The sequence below is a fragment of the Myotis nattereri genome, assembly GCF_964212035.1.
Source record: "Myotis nattereri genome assembly, chromosome: 15".
In the NCBI taxonomy this organism is placed as follows: Eukaryota; Metazoa; Chordata; class Mammalia; order Chiroptera; family Vespertilionidae; genus Myotis; species Myotis nattereri.
The window spans coordinates 7,308,576-7,324,460 of record NC_138090.1 but is presented as its reverse complement, the minus strand read 5'-3'; the positions used below and the strand labels follow the sequence as shown (position 1 = coordinate 7,324,460).

At 56.1% G+C, this 15,885-nt stretch overlaps 2 protein-coding genes across 2 annotated transcripts in view; both read right to left on the bottom strand.

Annotated features, from left to right (window-relative positions):
• Positions 1–15,885, bottom strand: part of NLRC5 (NLR family CARD domain containing 5) — a 940,085-nt gene that overhangs the window by 287,537 nt on the left and 636,663 nt on the right. The gene's annotated exons all lie outside the window — the stretch shown is intronic.
• On the bottom strand, positions 7,174–15,020 carry USB1 (U6 snRNA biogenesis phosphodiesterase 1). Its single transcript, XM_081107468.1, has 7 exons — positions 14,759–15,020; positions 13,777–13,943; positions 13,137–13,320; positions 11,557–11,610; positions 10,417–10,522; positions 9,158–9,241; positions 7,174–8,212 (listed from the first exon to the last, which is right to left on the bottom strand). Exons 1-7 carry the CDS (start codon positions 14,866–14,868, stop codon positions 8,108–8,110), a joined length of 810 nt encoding a protein of 269 aa, XP_080963594.1. The 5' UTR covers positions 14,869–15,020; the 3' UTR covers positions 7,174–8,107.

The window sequence follows — 15,885 nt, the reverse complement described above, 5'->3', positions numbered from 1 at the left end:
ACACAAAACAAGCCCGGCCAGCGTGGCTCAGTGGTTGAGCATCAACCTATGAACTAGGAGGTCATGGTTCGATTCCCCGTCAGGGCACTTGCCTGGGTTGCAGGCTCGATCCCCAGTGTGGGGTGTGCAGGAGGCAACCGATAGATGATTCTCTCTCATCACTGATGTTTTTTTCTCTCTCTCTCTCTCTCTCCCTCTTACTTTTCTCTGAAATCAATAAAAAATAAAGAAAACGAAAACAAAAAACTATTGCAATAGAGGAAGAGAGACTCAGTATAGAACTGGGCCTGATTCCCAACACAACCAGTAACAAGTGGGGATGTACAGCTGAGGAGCAAAGGGTGGGGCATTGGTGATGGCAAATGGCTAAGAGGAGACATCAAGCCTGGGGGAGATTCTGGCCGAGGCGATCAGATATCACCTGGGGGGCAGTGGGGTTCTAGAGGTTGACCAGATATTAAGGGTGAGGATTTCTCATTAAACTGACTTAGCAGGTTTCTTGCTACAACTGGATCCTACAGAGAGTACAGGCACGGACGCTGCTGGGGAGAGGGCTCAGGGGCGCCACTAAAGGCTGATCTAGCAAAGAATCCTTGCAGTCCCCCTCTTGTTCAAGGGAAGAACCGTTCTTTTTTGCTCTGAACAACGTAAGTCCATGTCTCATCTGGTTGCCTTTGTTACCTTAGAACCAGCTGGACCATCTGTTGAGACTTGGCGACAGTGGATGATGGCTGTACTATACGACCCACAAGCCATGTAATGGGAGGGATGCTTTGAAGATAAACGGAAAGACGAAGATTAAAGGCTGAACCGGCTCGTGTGCCCCAGCCTCGTAGACCTTCATGGACAGACTGGAAGAAGTCCGTGACCTGTTGCCCTTCCTCCGCGGTGATGCGGCCATTTCTCTGTTACGGCAAAGATGTCAGGTGGGTTGCAGGGGTCAGAGGTGCGGCAGTCGCTTCCGATCACTGTGCAAGTGCCCCCTTCTGCAGCCAGGGTCCCGTGAAGGGCGATGCCAGGATGGAGAACATGGAGCTTGGTTTCTCATAGTTGGGGAGTCACCAGGTCAAGGCCAGTGGTAAACCAGGGACAAGGTGGATTGCAAGGTCAACTGCCTAAGCCATGAATGTGGTTGTCCCCCCCCCTTATCTGTGATTTCACTTTCCATGGTTTCAGGTACCTGCGGTCAGTCGTGGTCTGAAAATATTAAGTGGAAAATTCCAGGAAGAAACAATGCATACGTGCCCTGGCCAGTTTGGCTCAGTGGTTAGAATGTTGCCCTGTGGACCGGGGGTCAAGGGCTCGGTTGCAGGTTCCCCAGCCCCAGTAAGGGCATGTGGGGGAGGCAGCCAATCGATGTGTCTTTCTCACATTAATGTTTCCCTCTCTCTTTCTCCCCCTCCTCCCTCCCTTCCACGCTCACTAGAAATCTATGGAAAAAATATCCTGGGGTGAGGATTAAAAAAACAAGGTGTATATTTTAAGTTGCCATCGTTCTGAGTAGCGTGATAAAATCTCGTGCCGTCCTGCTCTGTCTTGCTAGGGACGTGAATCATGCATGGGGCATGGTCCCAGGCTTGGGAACCACTTAGATTTCTTGGGTGGTGGGGGACGAGGCTGCTAATTTAGCATATTTATCAGCCCACCTATTTCCTCAGGCCTCATCTGAATTTTTTGTGTTATGTCCCTCAGGTTTCTTTTTATTTTAAAGGTTTTAAATTGATTTTTAGAGAGAGAGGAAAGGAGAGGGAGAGAGAGAAAAAACACACACACAACATAGACATCTATTGGCTGCCTTCTGCACGAGATTGAGCCCGAAACCTGGCATGTGCCCTGACTGGGAATCGAACTGGCAACCATTTGGTGCATGGGACAGTGCCCAACCAACTGAGCCACACTGGCCAGGGCTGTCCCTCAGTTTTAACTGCAGTGATCTGCTGGGGCAATAACAATGCTCTAGAAATTATGCTGTTTGGGGTCCATCAGTTACTGGGGTACCAGCTGCTGTCAAGAATCCTCCGTGTTTCTATAACATACCCAAACCGGTACCAGCCCAAAGGCACAGCGGATATCAGCGTGAATGTTAACCTTCCCTCTGCTCCTGTGCAAGCCGGGTAAGAGCCACGAATTCAGTGACGTGGGCTGATTTGGCATTGGGCAGGGCTCGGTGTCCTAGAACTTCATGTTGGACTGTAACGGCATATCCAGCCTCCTTCGGGAGGTGAGAGTCATGGACGGGAAGAGGAAGGTCAGCTTGGGAGAGGGGGTTTTCTGGTAAAGCTAGCCTAGGACAGGATAATGATCTGGTGTGAATAATATAGTTGTGGGGCGTCCCACCTGTGGGCAAAGGAGGCAGGGTTAAGACAGTGACAGTGATGTATGGTGATGGGAGAGGGAGGAAGGAGTAAGATTTCATAGGAGGTAAGCTGAGATGCAGAAAAGTGCCGTATATTTTATTAGGCGACGGGGTCTGCATAGCCTACGGAATGTGTATGTCAAGCGGGTGACCTAATACTACATCAGAGGTAGCTTAGACAAGTGTGGTGGTTGCAGCCATGGCTCACAGGGGGATATGCCTTGGCCTCTGGGTCAAAGACCAAACTGTAATATCCCAGGGGTCTTTGGTGTCCATTATGTTTCAGGGATAACATTCCAAGGGCATGACCCTCTGCTTCATGCACAAGCCAAAGGCAGGGAGTAACTGAGAAGTCCAAGGATGGGAGGTGGAAGAGGTTGAGCATTGACCTATGAACCTGGAGGTCACAGTTTGATTCCCCGTCGGTGCACATGCCCAGGTTGCGGGCTCGATCCCCAGCGTGGAGCCTGCAGGAGGCAGCTGATGGATGATTCTCTCTCATCATTGATGTTTCTATCTCTCTGTCCCTCTCCCTTCGTCTCCTGGGTCTGGGGATGCTCCCTAGTCATGGCATAGAGGAGTGAGGCAATCATGGAGAAATGAGGCATCCACATCGGACCCCACAAGACCTAAAACACTTCTCCGTTGTCGTTTTCTGGGAGAAGAAAATGTTGGATTGTAGAGGCTCTGTCTGTGGAGACAGGTTACCTGCAGCTGAAACATCATGACCCAGATACAGAGAGAACAGTTGGAGATTGTCTCTAGCCACCTTGTCGCCCTTTCTCACTGCTGGCTTAGGAAGGTGTTCCGTGTCCCGAGGACTTGTCACGACTGTGAGGACAGAGGAGGAGGTCATCTGCATATTGGCTTACAGTGGAGGCTCCTGGGAACTTCAAGTCCCTCCACTTGGCAATTAGGGTGCGCAAGAAGGAAGGAGGAGGAGCCTCCGTCAATCTTTGGGGCATAACAGTGCAAGTACATTGTTGGTTATCCCAGGTGAAGGCAAACAAGTATTGGGATGCCGTACAAAGGGGGTCCTAAACCAGACGGAACACGAATAAGGACTGAAACGCTGGGTGTTGGAAGGGACATCTGACAGGATAGTGTTGGGATTAGGTGCCGAGGCACATCTGGGTTTGACGACTTCATTGATAGATCGCAGATCTTGGACTAATGCGTGCCCTTGCCTGTTTGTTTTTTTGACAGCCAAAAGGGGAGTATTGCATAGACTAGGAGTGGGGGGGACCAGACGTGTTTTGTCTAACAAACCTTGGGTTATTGGGCAGAGTCAGTCCCTCAAGTCCTTCTGGCTTTGAATGACGCTGGGAAATCATGGGTGGGGGTGGGGGCAAGCAGACTGGATGGAGGCAAAGGTCTAGGTCGCACTGTCCGATGGTGGTTATGATCCAGATCCCAGTAACGGCACGAAGAACTGTTAAAGAGAACCAGAGTTGACAGAAGTTAAAGTGGTAAAGATGGATTTTACTCAAAAATCTATTGCAGAAGGGAGAGAGAGAGAGAGAGAAATAGAGAGAGAGAGAGAGAGAGAGAGAGAGAGAGAGACCATTGCAAAGGGGAGAGATTCCAATGTAGAATGGGGTTCAGTTCCAAATACAACCAGAACAAGTGGGGATTTATCAACTAGGAGCAAATTGTGTGTGTGTGTGTGGGGGGGCATTGATGAATGGGAACTCACCCAGAGGAGGCGAGGTCAGGCCCAGGGGGATTCTGGCCGAAGGCAGGTCATCAGGGTGATCAGATCACGTGGCAGGGGGCCAGTGGGGATGGGGAGTTGGATCAGGTAACCAAGGGTGGGGGTTTCTTGCTAATCTGATCAGCAGGATTCTAGATGAAACTGGATTCTAGAGGAAGTACATGCCTGGGCCTTGTTGGGTGGAGGGCTCAGGGGGCCAGGCTGAAGTTTGGTCAAAGGCAGAATCGTTGTCAGCACCAACAATGGGTGGACATTACCTGGTGTTTGACAGAGGTTGCCTGGGGAGAGGAAGTCGGGGTTTGGAGAAAAGGTGGGGCAATTCCACCCCTTTCCACGGACAAACTTCTCTATGGGGGTCCCTCCTTTGGGAAATGGATTTCCAAGTTGTTTTTTGCTCTGAAATTTCCTTTTGGGAAATGTACAGTAGACGTCAGATGTGAACAACAGGGTCGTCCCAGTTTAACTGCACGCCTTGCCATCTTTCACACTATGTACTCCCAAGCAGCCAATTTTTTTTTTTTAAAAAGTTTGAATTTAGGTTGCTACGTAGTAAAGAGAGGTGCCTAGGAACCATGCGCTTAGGGGCCTATGGGAAAGCAGTTTGGTCATTGTTTTTCTCTTGGTTGGAGCTTCCTCTAGTATAAGTCCTATCTGAAGGCGATGGCATCCCTGGGACCAGACCTTGAAGTTCCCAGTGATGGGTGCTGGGTCCTACAGGTAGCTCGGGGCCCAAGGTGAGTTTGTACATCCATCCATCACAGGGCTCTGTGGCTCTCCAGGGTCTGGCCAGCACCCAAGGCCTGAGGGGACCAGAGGGACCGAGAGGTGTGAACCCCAGCCCTTCAGTCAGCCAGCTCTAAGCATTATCCGCATTTTACCATATCGGTTCATCTAGACCAGCCGTTCTCAACCTGCGGGTGGCGACCCCTTTGGGGGTCGAACGACCCTTTCACAGGGGTCGCCTAAGACCATCGGAAAACACGTCTATAATTACATATTGTTTTTGTGATTAATCGCTATGCTTTCATGATGTTCAATGTGTAACAATGAAATTGGGGGTCACCACCACATGAGGGACTGTATTAAAGGGTCGCGGCATTAGGAAGGTTGAGAACCACTGGTCTAGAGCTTAGCCTCCCCCATCCCTTTCCCGTGGAGTCTTCTGAATTAAAGCCCAGACATGGCATTTCACGGCACACTCTCCTTCCGAGACCCTGGTGGTATGAGGGGGTGCCCGAACAGCTCTGGAGTAGACACCGGGTTCTCAGGGTTCCTGCCCCGCACTGATTTACGGCTCCATCGGATTCAGTCGCGAGCAATTGGTTGCCCCTCTGTGGGGCTGTCTCCCCATTGGTAAAGGGAAGGTTCTGGTTCAGGGAGTGGCCGAGGCCCCTTGTTTGGTAAAGCAAAGCATTGTGGATGGGAACCAGGCCCAGGGCCCCCACCCCCACCCCCGGCTGCCCCACCCTGCACCCCCACAGGCCTCTCAGGCTCGGGGTACCACAAGACAAAGAATCAACAAACAAGACGAGGTAATTTCTCTCGCCCTGGGAAGCAGAGCTCGGGTGGTCTGCTCCGTGGCGGGGTGGAGAGCCCAGAGTGCCAGGTGGAAGCGGGCCAAGCAGGCGAGGGAGGATCCTCTCCCTGCCCTGCGGGGAACATCTGAGGACACCGAGGCCAGATGTGTTGATTTTGCACCCTCCCTGGTGTGATAACATCCCCATCTCCAGCTTGTCTTTACTCCAGGCCAGCCTGGCCTGGGGCAGATCGGCCTGCCTGGGGCGGACCGGCCGCTCTGGTCCTGCCAGAGTCCGGAGCATCGGAGCATCAGACACATCGCCTCTTAAGGAAGCGCCCCAGCGGCTTCTGCACTGTCAGCGCGCACTCCAGGTCTGGGCGCCTGCCAAGCCCCTGCCGCCCTGCCCCGGCCTGGCCTCCGCCCCTCCCCCAGTGAATCTCCTACTTCCTTCCTCTGTCACCACCTTCCATTCTCCATTGACGAGCCGGTTATTGATCTTGGCCCGTTTCTCAAAGTTGCCCCACGCTCATTCCATCCATACCCCATCCTCTCGCACCCCGCGCCCCCCCCTCCCACACACACACACCAAGGTCCAGTCCTCCCAGTTTGTGGATGGAGGTGCTAATCACACCCAACCCCTCCCAGGAAGAGCAGGCACCCCAGACAGTGTCCCTGATGAGGAAAGTCAGCTGGTCTGTGCCCATGGAACCTGCCTGTGGGAGGCCGGCTTCCATCCTGAACCGGCAGCCTGCAGGAAATGGGGTGGCTGAGCCATACAGAGCTGGGGAGGGGGCTTCTGCTCGGTGCACCCCGCCTGTGCATCCCCTGCCCCCCCTTGTGAGCATCCAGAGGCCGGGATGAGCCTGATTCACCCAGCTGCCCAGGTCAGGGCCTGGCACAGAGCAGGCGTCAGTAACTGCTGACTGCATAGCACAGCCGGATTGCCGTGTTCCTTCCGTGCCAGGAGAGGCGCTTGGCTGCTGCTCCTCCATCTCCAGCGTGAGCTCAAAAGCCAGAACAGACTGACCAGTCAGAGTTGACTCAGCAGATCAGTGTGGTGGGGCTGGGGAACCAGGCACAGAACGCGACTTCAGGGACCTTCGGCACAGCGACTGGGAAGCACGGGCAAGAGGCCTGGCCCCCATTCCCCACCTTCCCTCGGGCCTGACCAGGGCAGGGTGGAGGCGGGGCCTGCCTCTGATTTCTCCCGTGACCCTGCTCTTCTCTATAATGGAATAATCATTCCCCCCAGTTCACCTTTCAGGGGGCTTATTGGGAGGAACGGACGAGAAGGTCCCAGAAAGGGCTTTGAAATCGTTTTAGTATCTAAGTGTCTATTCTTACACCGATGACGAATGGGGGTGGCGACCTCCAGCCTCATGCCTGGCCCTGGCCTCGATGTGGCATGTGACCTCGCTGGCGTGCGGGCCTGGCAGGCTGGGTGACCCCACCCCAACATGAATGTCTCGCGTGGCCATGTTAGAAGTCGTAATGGACTTCCAGGGTCCCCCCAAACTGTGAAACACCTGAAGAAGGTGGGGGGGGTGGGGGGGGGGTGGAGAAGAATCATCTTTTCACATAGTTAGATAGAAGCAACCCAAAATACAAACTGTAATTTTTATTTGTTAAACATAATTTAAAACTGTAACATAAAAATATCTCCTTATCCATCACTGGGAATCCAGATGGCCACCTGAGAGGACCGGTCCTTTGCTCTCGTGAGGGCTGGGAGAATAAAACCCCTGGGCAGCCTCTGGCCCTCTGTCCGTGTCCCAGAGAGCGAGCCCTGGATGGGGGAGGCGCCTCTGCCTCTTTGGGAAAAGCTGCTGGGAAACCAGAGGTCACAGCAGAGCGTTGGAGGCCTGGCTGGAAGCCGCCAGCGAGGCCAAAATGAAACATCTGCTGGAGCCTCCCCAGGCACCTGGCTGGGGCGAGTGGGAGGAAGGAATGGAGAAAGCTGATGCTGAACCTCAAATTAGCACCCTGTGCCTTGGCCCTGACATGGCCTTCGCTGGCATAGGAAGGGCTGGGACTAGCGATAAAGGGACAGGCTTCAGCGAGGGAGAGTGACAGACCCCTTGAAGGACCCTACGTCCTGGCTTGAGCAGGGATGAGCCAGGACACATGGTTTTGAAAAGGCTGGTCTGAAGCCAAGGGCATTGCAGTGCAAACAGCTGAGGGAGCTGTGGGGTGTGTGGGAGTGGGGGGGTGGGGAGGGGCCATTTGTTGGCGGGACTACAGTGGGGATTCTGGCTGAGTATGGGTGGGCTCACTGGGTGACCCCATTTTTATCTATATTTTTGAATAAGAACCACAGATCTAGAGCTAGGGAGCCCGGTCTGCCCTCTACTGGTGGTTTTTGGGAACGACCACAACACAGCAGCTCTGGACCGGCAACCCAAAAGGGCGGGAGAGGACCAGGCCCGGGGACCACCAGGCCTCCCAGGCCGGTTTGCGCAGGCTCCTCCACCTCTGCCTGGCTTGCGGCGGGACCTGGGACGAGGACGGCCTCTGGCGCTCACTTCAAAGGCACCGAGAAGAACTTGTTCCCGGACTTGCAGCGGACCTGCTCAGCGTGCACACGCAGCAGCATCTCAGAGTCTTCGAACTCGTCCACAATTTCCTACAGCCGGGAGCCAGGAGGGGACAGTCACTTTAGGGGACTCGGGGGACCGGAGGGCGCTGCAAACAAACAGCTTTCTGAGGTCCTTCAGAGGTGGTGCTGAAGGGGGACCCCAGGCCACACAGACCCCAGGCCCTATCAGCTCCACAATCTTGTGAGGTCGACCCTGCCATCCCAACTGTGCAGAGGAGGGAGTGGCTGCTCAGGGCCCTGCAGGACAGAATCCAATAAAACCAGGATGGGCACCCGGGTCTGCTGGAGCCCCCAGCAAGCTCTTTGCCACCTCCATCCAGCACGATCGGGCCAAGAGCAGGGGCGGCTGCTTGATGCAGGTCCATGGCTGCACCTAGCATGCCGGTTTTGTTGGGCTTGCAAAATGTTTTTGAAAAACATACACATTGGTTGCCAACATTAGGAACTAGGGAGACGATACATAAAAATCTGGGTTTCTGGCTTCTCTGGAAAAACAGGAGTGGTAGCAGCATGAGGCCACATTCCTGCACGGCAACACTCCCACCGCCTCCCTGACCCGAGGAGGCGAGCCCGCAGCTCGACGGACCGACGGGAGAGGGAACTAGTTCACCTCCTCATCACAATACGAGAAAGGCCACGAAGGTGGATGTTCCTTACACCCGGCACGGTTCACTCATTTCCAACACCTGCCGGGCCCCTGGGGGCATCCCGGCCTCTGACCTCCGGGCAAGGGGCTAGGACTTCAGGGAAGGCCCGCAGCGTCCTCTCGGATTCGTGTTCTGGGGCCGCGCTGCTCAGATTTTATCGCGCGCACAGATCCCGAGGGAGCTTGTTGAAACTCGGGTCTGGGCTGGGGCCTCAGAGTCTGCAGGGCTGCGTACCTCACCCCCAGGGCCAATCAGCACCTCCCGCTTCCCGATACCCCTCGCTCTGGAGTTCAGCACCCTCGGGGCTCCTGCTCTGGGAACTCACCTGCAGCTCCCTCAGGCACTGGCCTTCCAGCTGGAGACGAGCATCACCCACGCACCAGGCCAGGCTGATGTGGAAGGAAGGGTCCTGCGGGGGAAGGGCAGGGAGGCGGGCGGTCACCAGGTGCCAAGGCCGGCCTGGGCATCACAGCAGATCTGCGACATGGCATTCTCGCTGGATCCCTGGAAGGCTCCACGGGAGAGACCCTCAGTGCTAATCCGAGTTGGTCCCAAGCACCCTCTACAGGTAAACAAAATAGCCCTGGACCGAACTGTGTTCCCCCGGGTTCCTATGCTGAAGCCCTACCCGCCAATAGGATGGTACTTGGAGGTGGGGTCTTTGGGAGATAATTAGCCAAGAGGGTGGGGCCCTCATGATGGGATACGCGCCCTATAAGAAGAGACCCCTGAGAGCTTGCTTCCCCTCTCTCTCCACCATGTGAGGACACAGTGAGAGGACGACTGTCTGCAAACAAGGAAGAGCTGCCTCACCAACACTGACCGTGCGGACACCTTGACCTTGGACGTCTAGGCCCCACAGCTGGGAGGAAATAAATTTCGGAGCTTAAGTCGCCCAGTGCAAGGTGTTTTGTCGTGGCAGCCCGAGCGGAGACAGTCCTGTTCGCAGAGACTTTCCTTTACTTATGGGGGGAGTCATTGAATCTGGGACGCGGGAGGGAACCCAGGCTCTGAGCCTGTGTCCTGATCTAAAACGCTTCGACAGATGACACACTTTTTAAGGTGAGATGAACAAAAATCAAAGTGTCTAAAACGATGAAGAAGAAACAACCATTGTCTCCATTCAGGTTCACACTTGCCTGTCTCAGCATGATTTGAAAAGAAGATATTAAGCAAAACCAGCGGCCCTTTCAAGCCCCGATACTCAGTTTGGAGTTGGAGAACCCCATGGAGACCATGGGGTGCAGGAAGATATATGAAGCTATACCCTTTGGGGTGTCAAAACTGAGGAAAACTGCCTCTCACAAAAATATAAAAATAAACAAAAAACTACGGAGTAGAAGGCATAACTCCTGTGCATATTTAAGATGCATAAAAAAAGAATTCTAAGGAATGTTGGCCTTCGGATGGGCTGCACCTGACCACATCACAGACCCCTCAGCTTCCAGGGGGGCGTGAAGGCTGGCGCTGGGGACACCTGGCGTGGGAAAGTTCTGGAGGGCTCTTCGGTGTGCCTCTAACCGGGGCGGGTTTTACTCGAGCAGAAGAAGGGGCCGCCGGAGAAGGAAAGGCCCCGCGGGTTACCTTGTAGAAAGTGGTGAGGTCAAACTCCTCCATGACTCTGTCCACCTCTGAAACCAGGTCCAGGAACTGGGCGTGGCCAGAGGTGACCTCCAGCCCAACGAAGGTCCTGGGAGGAGACACAAGTGGAGACCACAGGGGCATGAGACGCAGCCACTGAGAACGGGAGCATCTGTGACGGGGTGGAGGACGTGACAGACGGATGGCCGAGCAGGCTGGACCATGAGTGCTCGCGCACCGTCTCCTGTTCATCCTCCCTCCTCCGGCTGGAAACCTTCCTGCCCCGGGGCTAACCACACGCCTCCCTTCCTCCCCAGGGTCTGGTAACACTTACAGGAGTGCTTTCACCGGCCACTGCCGAGTCTACAGACCCGAAAGCCCCCGTACTCATCTCTCCATCATCACTTTGGAGTCTGCCCCTTTCTCGAGGACTTGGCTCCGTGGCACCGGCTACCCTCCCCTCAGCACTCAGACATGTCCTCTTTCATTTTTTAATCCTCACCCGAGGATATTTCCCCCACCTCAATTTTAGAGAGAGTGGGAGGGAGGGGGAGAGACAGAAACATCGATATGAGAGAGACACACCAATTGGTTGCCTCCCACATGCACCCCAACTGGCCTGGGGGGCGGGGATCGGACCCGCAACCAAGGTACATGCCCTTGACCGGGAATCAAACCCAAGACCCTCTGGTGCACGGGCCGATGCTCTAACCACTGAGCAACACCGGCCAGGGCCATCAAAAACTCGTTTGGCTCACCTGAGCCTCACAAGTGTCCAGTGATGAACGGATCAAGGACAGGCGTGTGAGGTGGAAACAGAAGGCCACAGAGCTGGAGCTGTGAGCTAAGTGTTAAATTGGGGGCTGAGCTGGGCAGGAACTCAGGTTTTCTTCTGGCCGCAGGCTTTCTGCAGTACACCTAGATGTTTACCACTGCCCCTCCCCCCAACCCCTCTGTTATTTCTCTTAATGAAAGAAAGGCTCAGATTTGGGAACAATCGCCTTTGTAGTCATAGAGTCAGTTAAAACACAAGCAAATGGAAAACTGCGACAGACAAGGCCAGAAACCAAGCCGCCGCCCGCCCCCCCAATCTTTATTCTAGAGAATCTTCTGGAAATGACGGGGCCTAGGGGGAAGACCCACCTGGTTTTCTCTTCATTGGTATAAATCTTTACCCGGTCGGCTGTAAAGCAGAATCTGAAATTTAGAAAAAAAGACCACATTTCAGGAAGAATAAGGGAAAAAAATCAGAAAAAAAAAATAGTTTATAGGAAAAAAAAATAGCACTTTGAAAATACAGTGAACTCATGGAGCACTAGTATTGTCCCCCTATCATACAGGCGGTGAATTGAACCCTAACATATTAGAGCTGGACAAGACCTTAAATAATCACCCAGTTCAAGTGACATCCAGTTCCATCCAGGTGCCAGCAAAATTTCTACTTTAGGAATAGCCAGTCATTCCATTAAGTGGTTTGAGACCATCTCAACTTACCGACGGGAACCAAGAGAGTCTTACTCGTCAAGTAGGTGGTAACAGATCATGGAAGGGATCATGTGTTCCTTGTATATTTTTTAAAAGAAGACAATTCTGATCTCACCTAAGCAATGACAGGAACAGTCCCTGTGCCAGGCACTATAATGATGCCCATTTCACAGACGAGAAAGCTGAGGGGGTTGGATGTGGTGAGCCACACTTTGAGCTCAGTGTGCCTGATTCCAAAGTCCTTGCTCTCCCCTCGGATGCCTAGTGGTTTGGGTATAAAATTGGGGCAGAAACTTGCTCCCGCCACTCAGATCAGTTCCACAGGTTCCATCTGCTTCTTCTAGAACCAACACCAGAGGACCCAGGGATGATCTCGGGACTCTCTCTGGCCTGCGCACTCACTCACTCACTGTATGTCCAGAGGATGCCTACAGTGAGCAGAGCGCCTGGAAACAGGGGAGTTCCGAGAGAAGCAGCACGCCTGGGCTTGCAGCGGTTCTCAACCTGTGGGTCGCGACCCCTGAAAATACATCCTGCATATCAGATACTTACATTATGATTCATAACAGTAGCAACATTACAGTTATGAAGTAGCAATGAAAATAATTTTGTGGTTGGGGGTCACCACAACATGAGAACTGTATTAAAGGGTCGCGGCGTTAGGGAGGTTGAGAACCACTGGCTTAGAGGAACTTGGGCTCCGAAGGGACATGGGAAGGACTGGGTTTGAGGAGGAGTGAAATGAGTGTAGGGTGTAAACAGCCATGGGATGGATGGTCCTTGGGACTGCCCCGAGGGATTCTGGGGGAAACGCCAACCGGGAGAGCAGTGAAGAGCAGGACTATGATCTGGCCAAGTCTAGGAGAAAAGGCATTCCTGGCAGGCCAATGTATGAAACAGTTAAGTTTTTATAAAAGTCCCAGAACGGCAGATACGACGAGAAGTGGGGTCCAGTTCCGATCCTTCGCGAAGTGCCATGATAAGGGCACCCCGGATCTCCTGTCACTCTCCCAAGTCCCCTCTGAGCAGCCACCACCACGCCCATGACCAGCACACAGTAGGACGCGAAGGCTCCAGAGCTTACGTGGGGGGCTGAGCTCACACAGGATGAGGTGCAGACGTTTGGCCTGCTGGCTGGGGTGACACACCCCACACCTCCATGCCCCAGGAGGCTCAGGACAGGAAGAGGAGCCTGGGAGGGGAGGGAGGGGAGAGGCAGGGGGGCGCTGGGCACTCACCTCTGGCGGGAGGCCACGCGCTCTTTCAGAGCCTGCACGAACGGGAGGATCCAGTGGTGCCGCAGGACCACGCTCTGGGACAGGCTGAGGTGGAAGGCCTCCATCCTCACCAGCCGGGGCACGCGGGTCTGGGCGTGGGGCAGCAACGCATCAAGCAGGTCCGGGAACTCCTCCCTGGCTTCGTCTGGAGGGCACAGTGCAGAGGGTGGGCCGTTCTCTTAGCCAGGGGGGCACGGCTGAGTGAAGGATCCCAGAAGGCAAAGGCCCTTTTCACTCTGGCTTTTAGGAGAAAATTACCGTGACAGCAGCCCGTGTCTATGTATTTTAATATTTCAGCCCGGCCGGTGTGGCTCAGTGGTTGAGCATCGACCTATGAACCGGGGGTGGCATGGGGGAGGGACGTGTTTGTCATGGTTCGATTCCGGGTCAGGGCACATGTACGGGGTTGTGGGCTCGATCCCCAGTAGGGGGAGTGCAGGAGGCAGCCGATGAATGATTCTCTCTCATCATTGATGTTTCTATCTCTCTCTCTCCCTTCCTCTCTGAAATCAATTTAAAAAATATATATTTTAAAAATCTAAAAAAAAAAAATAAGAGGCACCTATGGGTCTCAGCCACTTGCCTTTCACACATTACTCACATGGGACGTAGACATGGGTGGCCCAGTTGCCCCGTTCGTGGGGGAAGGTGCGCACCCGGCCCCCGTGCTTTGCACTGTCATCCTCAGGGCCCTCTTCGGTGCCTGCGAACATGTGCAGCACACTGTCCGGCACTGGCAGCCTCTGGCTGGGAAGGGGGCTCTGGACACTGCAAGAGGAAAAAAGAAAAAGAAAATGAGTGAGCACTTGTGTCCTCCGAGCATCCTCTGCCTCCGTACGGGGGGACCGTGCATCTGTTTCCACCAGGTGCTGCAAGCCGCGTCTAGACAGCTGCAAAGCTCTCCCCCCAGGATTGTCTCATTGGGGTCCCCCAGCGACTCAGAGTCAGACCTCAGCAGGGAGCAGGCAGCAATGTTTGGATCAGACTGAGCTGGAGCAGCACTGCCCAGCTCTGCGGTCTGGGCCGGCCCTGTGCCCTCTGTGGGACTCCGTTTCCTCATCTGTAAAGTATACTTCGACCCGACGGCGCCATTGGAGCTGCTGCTGGAAAAGCACTCGGCGGCACCAGGCCTGGCACCTCGGAGCCGAGGCTCCGCTGGTTCTGCTCACTGCTGGGTCCCCAGTCCCCAGCCTGGCGCGGAGCGGGCGCTCAATGAATCTTCACTGAATGAATGAAAACATCTCTCCACGCTTTAGCTCTTATTACTCTGCAACTGTGTTAAACGAGGAAACAGACCTAGGGCGGTGCAGGGATGGGCGCCAGGAGATGGTCAGCCAGTGGCAGAGGCTGACCCGAACCCAGGCTTCTTGCCTCTTAACCTGGGTCTAGTCGGAAGTGGGGGGAGGGGGTCATTCTGGGGCTTTGTCCAGGGGTGTCTCCTGGAATCTCCATTTCTCCGCGCCCCCCCCCCCCCGTCCCTTCTCCTTCCCTGCCCAGCCGCTTCTCACTGGGATCTCCCACCCTCCCCTCGGGGGCTCACGTGAACCCCGCAACCTCCCCAGAAAGACTTCTTTGCTCCTCACCGAGGGCGGCATCCGGCCCCCGGCCTGGCCGGCCCCCCGGCCGCGGCCTCGGCCTCATCCTCATCCTCCGAGCCGCTGCTGCTGTAGCCCACCAGCGGAGCCGCGCTCATGGGGCCTCCTGGGCGACAACAGGGTGGCCGGCTCGCTGCTCTCAGCACCCGGAATTCCGCGATGCCGGAAGTGCCCCCTGGGGGGGGGAGGGACCTGGAGGGGGCGGGGCCTGCGTTAGCACCGCCTCGGGGCGGGGCCTGGAGGGAGGGCGGGGCCAGCGCCTCCCAGCACCCTCCCTCCCCACCCAGACCGCCCTGCCTGCGGCTCGCTGCTGGTGCGGGGCATCCCGGCCCCTCCGCGTGCCCCCAGCCTCCGTGTGCCCATGTCACAGGTCGCGCGGGAGCTCTGTCTGCAGCCACCGGGAGCAGACGTCCCGGCTACCGACAGTCCCTCAGGCAGCGGGCCGCGCTCTAGACTCAGCGGAGATCCTGCCCTCGCCGCCCCGGCCGGACCCGAGGTCCCCGAGCCCCCCGCTCAGGCCGGCCCCGCCCCTAAGAGCCCGCTGAGCGGTCAGGCGGGTCACTGGCAGAGGACCCGGGGTCTAGGGGCCCCCCTCTCAGGTGCAGGGGTCGGGCCGGGGTGCTCGGCCGCGGAGGACCCTCCCGAGTCAGCTGAGGCGTGACGGCCGGGCGCCTGCCAAGCGTTCCGCGCGCCCGGCGGTCCGACCCTGCCCGGCCGGGCTTCGAGGTCCCCGGCAGGGGGCGGCCTCGCTCCGCGCGGCCCGCTCCTCCCGCAGCCGCCACCGCCCGGGCCGCCGCTCCTCCTCCAGCCCCGCCTCCCTGGCCCCGCGCGCCCGCCCGTCCTCCGGTCTCTGCAAGGCCATCGGTCCGTCCGCTCGTCTTCCCGGCGCTCCTCCGCTCCGAACCGCTATCCCGGCCGCACTCGCCGCTTCCCTGGTTCCGATCGCCGATCGCCCGTCCCCCGCTCCCGGGCCGGTGCCGCCGCTACGCGAGGCCGGGGATCGGCAGCGCGCGTAGGCCGCGCCTCGGCCGATCGAGCCGGAATAAAGGGGCGGCCGAGAACAGCGGGTCTCCTCGCGCCCGGCGCCCGACTCCGCGGGTGGCCTGGAGCAGGTG

Excerpts from the sequence above, each read along its gene's own strand:
- USB1 (XM_081107468.1), bottom strand. The coding sequence starts at position 14,868 with ATGAGCGCGGCTCCGCTGGTGGGCTACAGCAGCAGCGGCTCGGAGGAT. Across the intron at positions 13,944-14,758 it reads GGGGCCGGATGCCGCCCTCG|TGTCCAGAGCCCCCTTCCCA; the intron begins GTGAGGAGCAAA and ends TTCCTCTTGCAG. Across the intron at positions 8,213-9,157 it reads AGTGCCTGAGGGAGCTGCAG|GAAATTGTGGACGAGTTCGA; the intron begins GTGAGTTCCCAG and ends TCCCGGCTGTAG.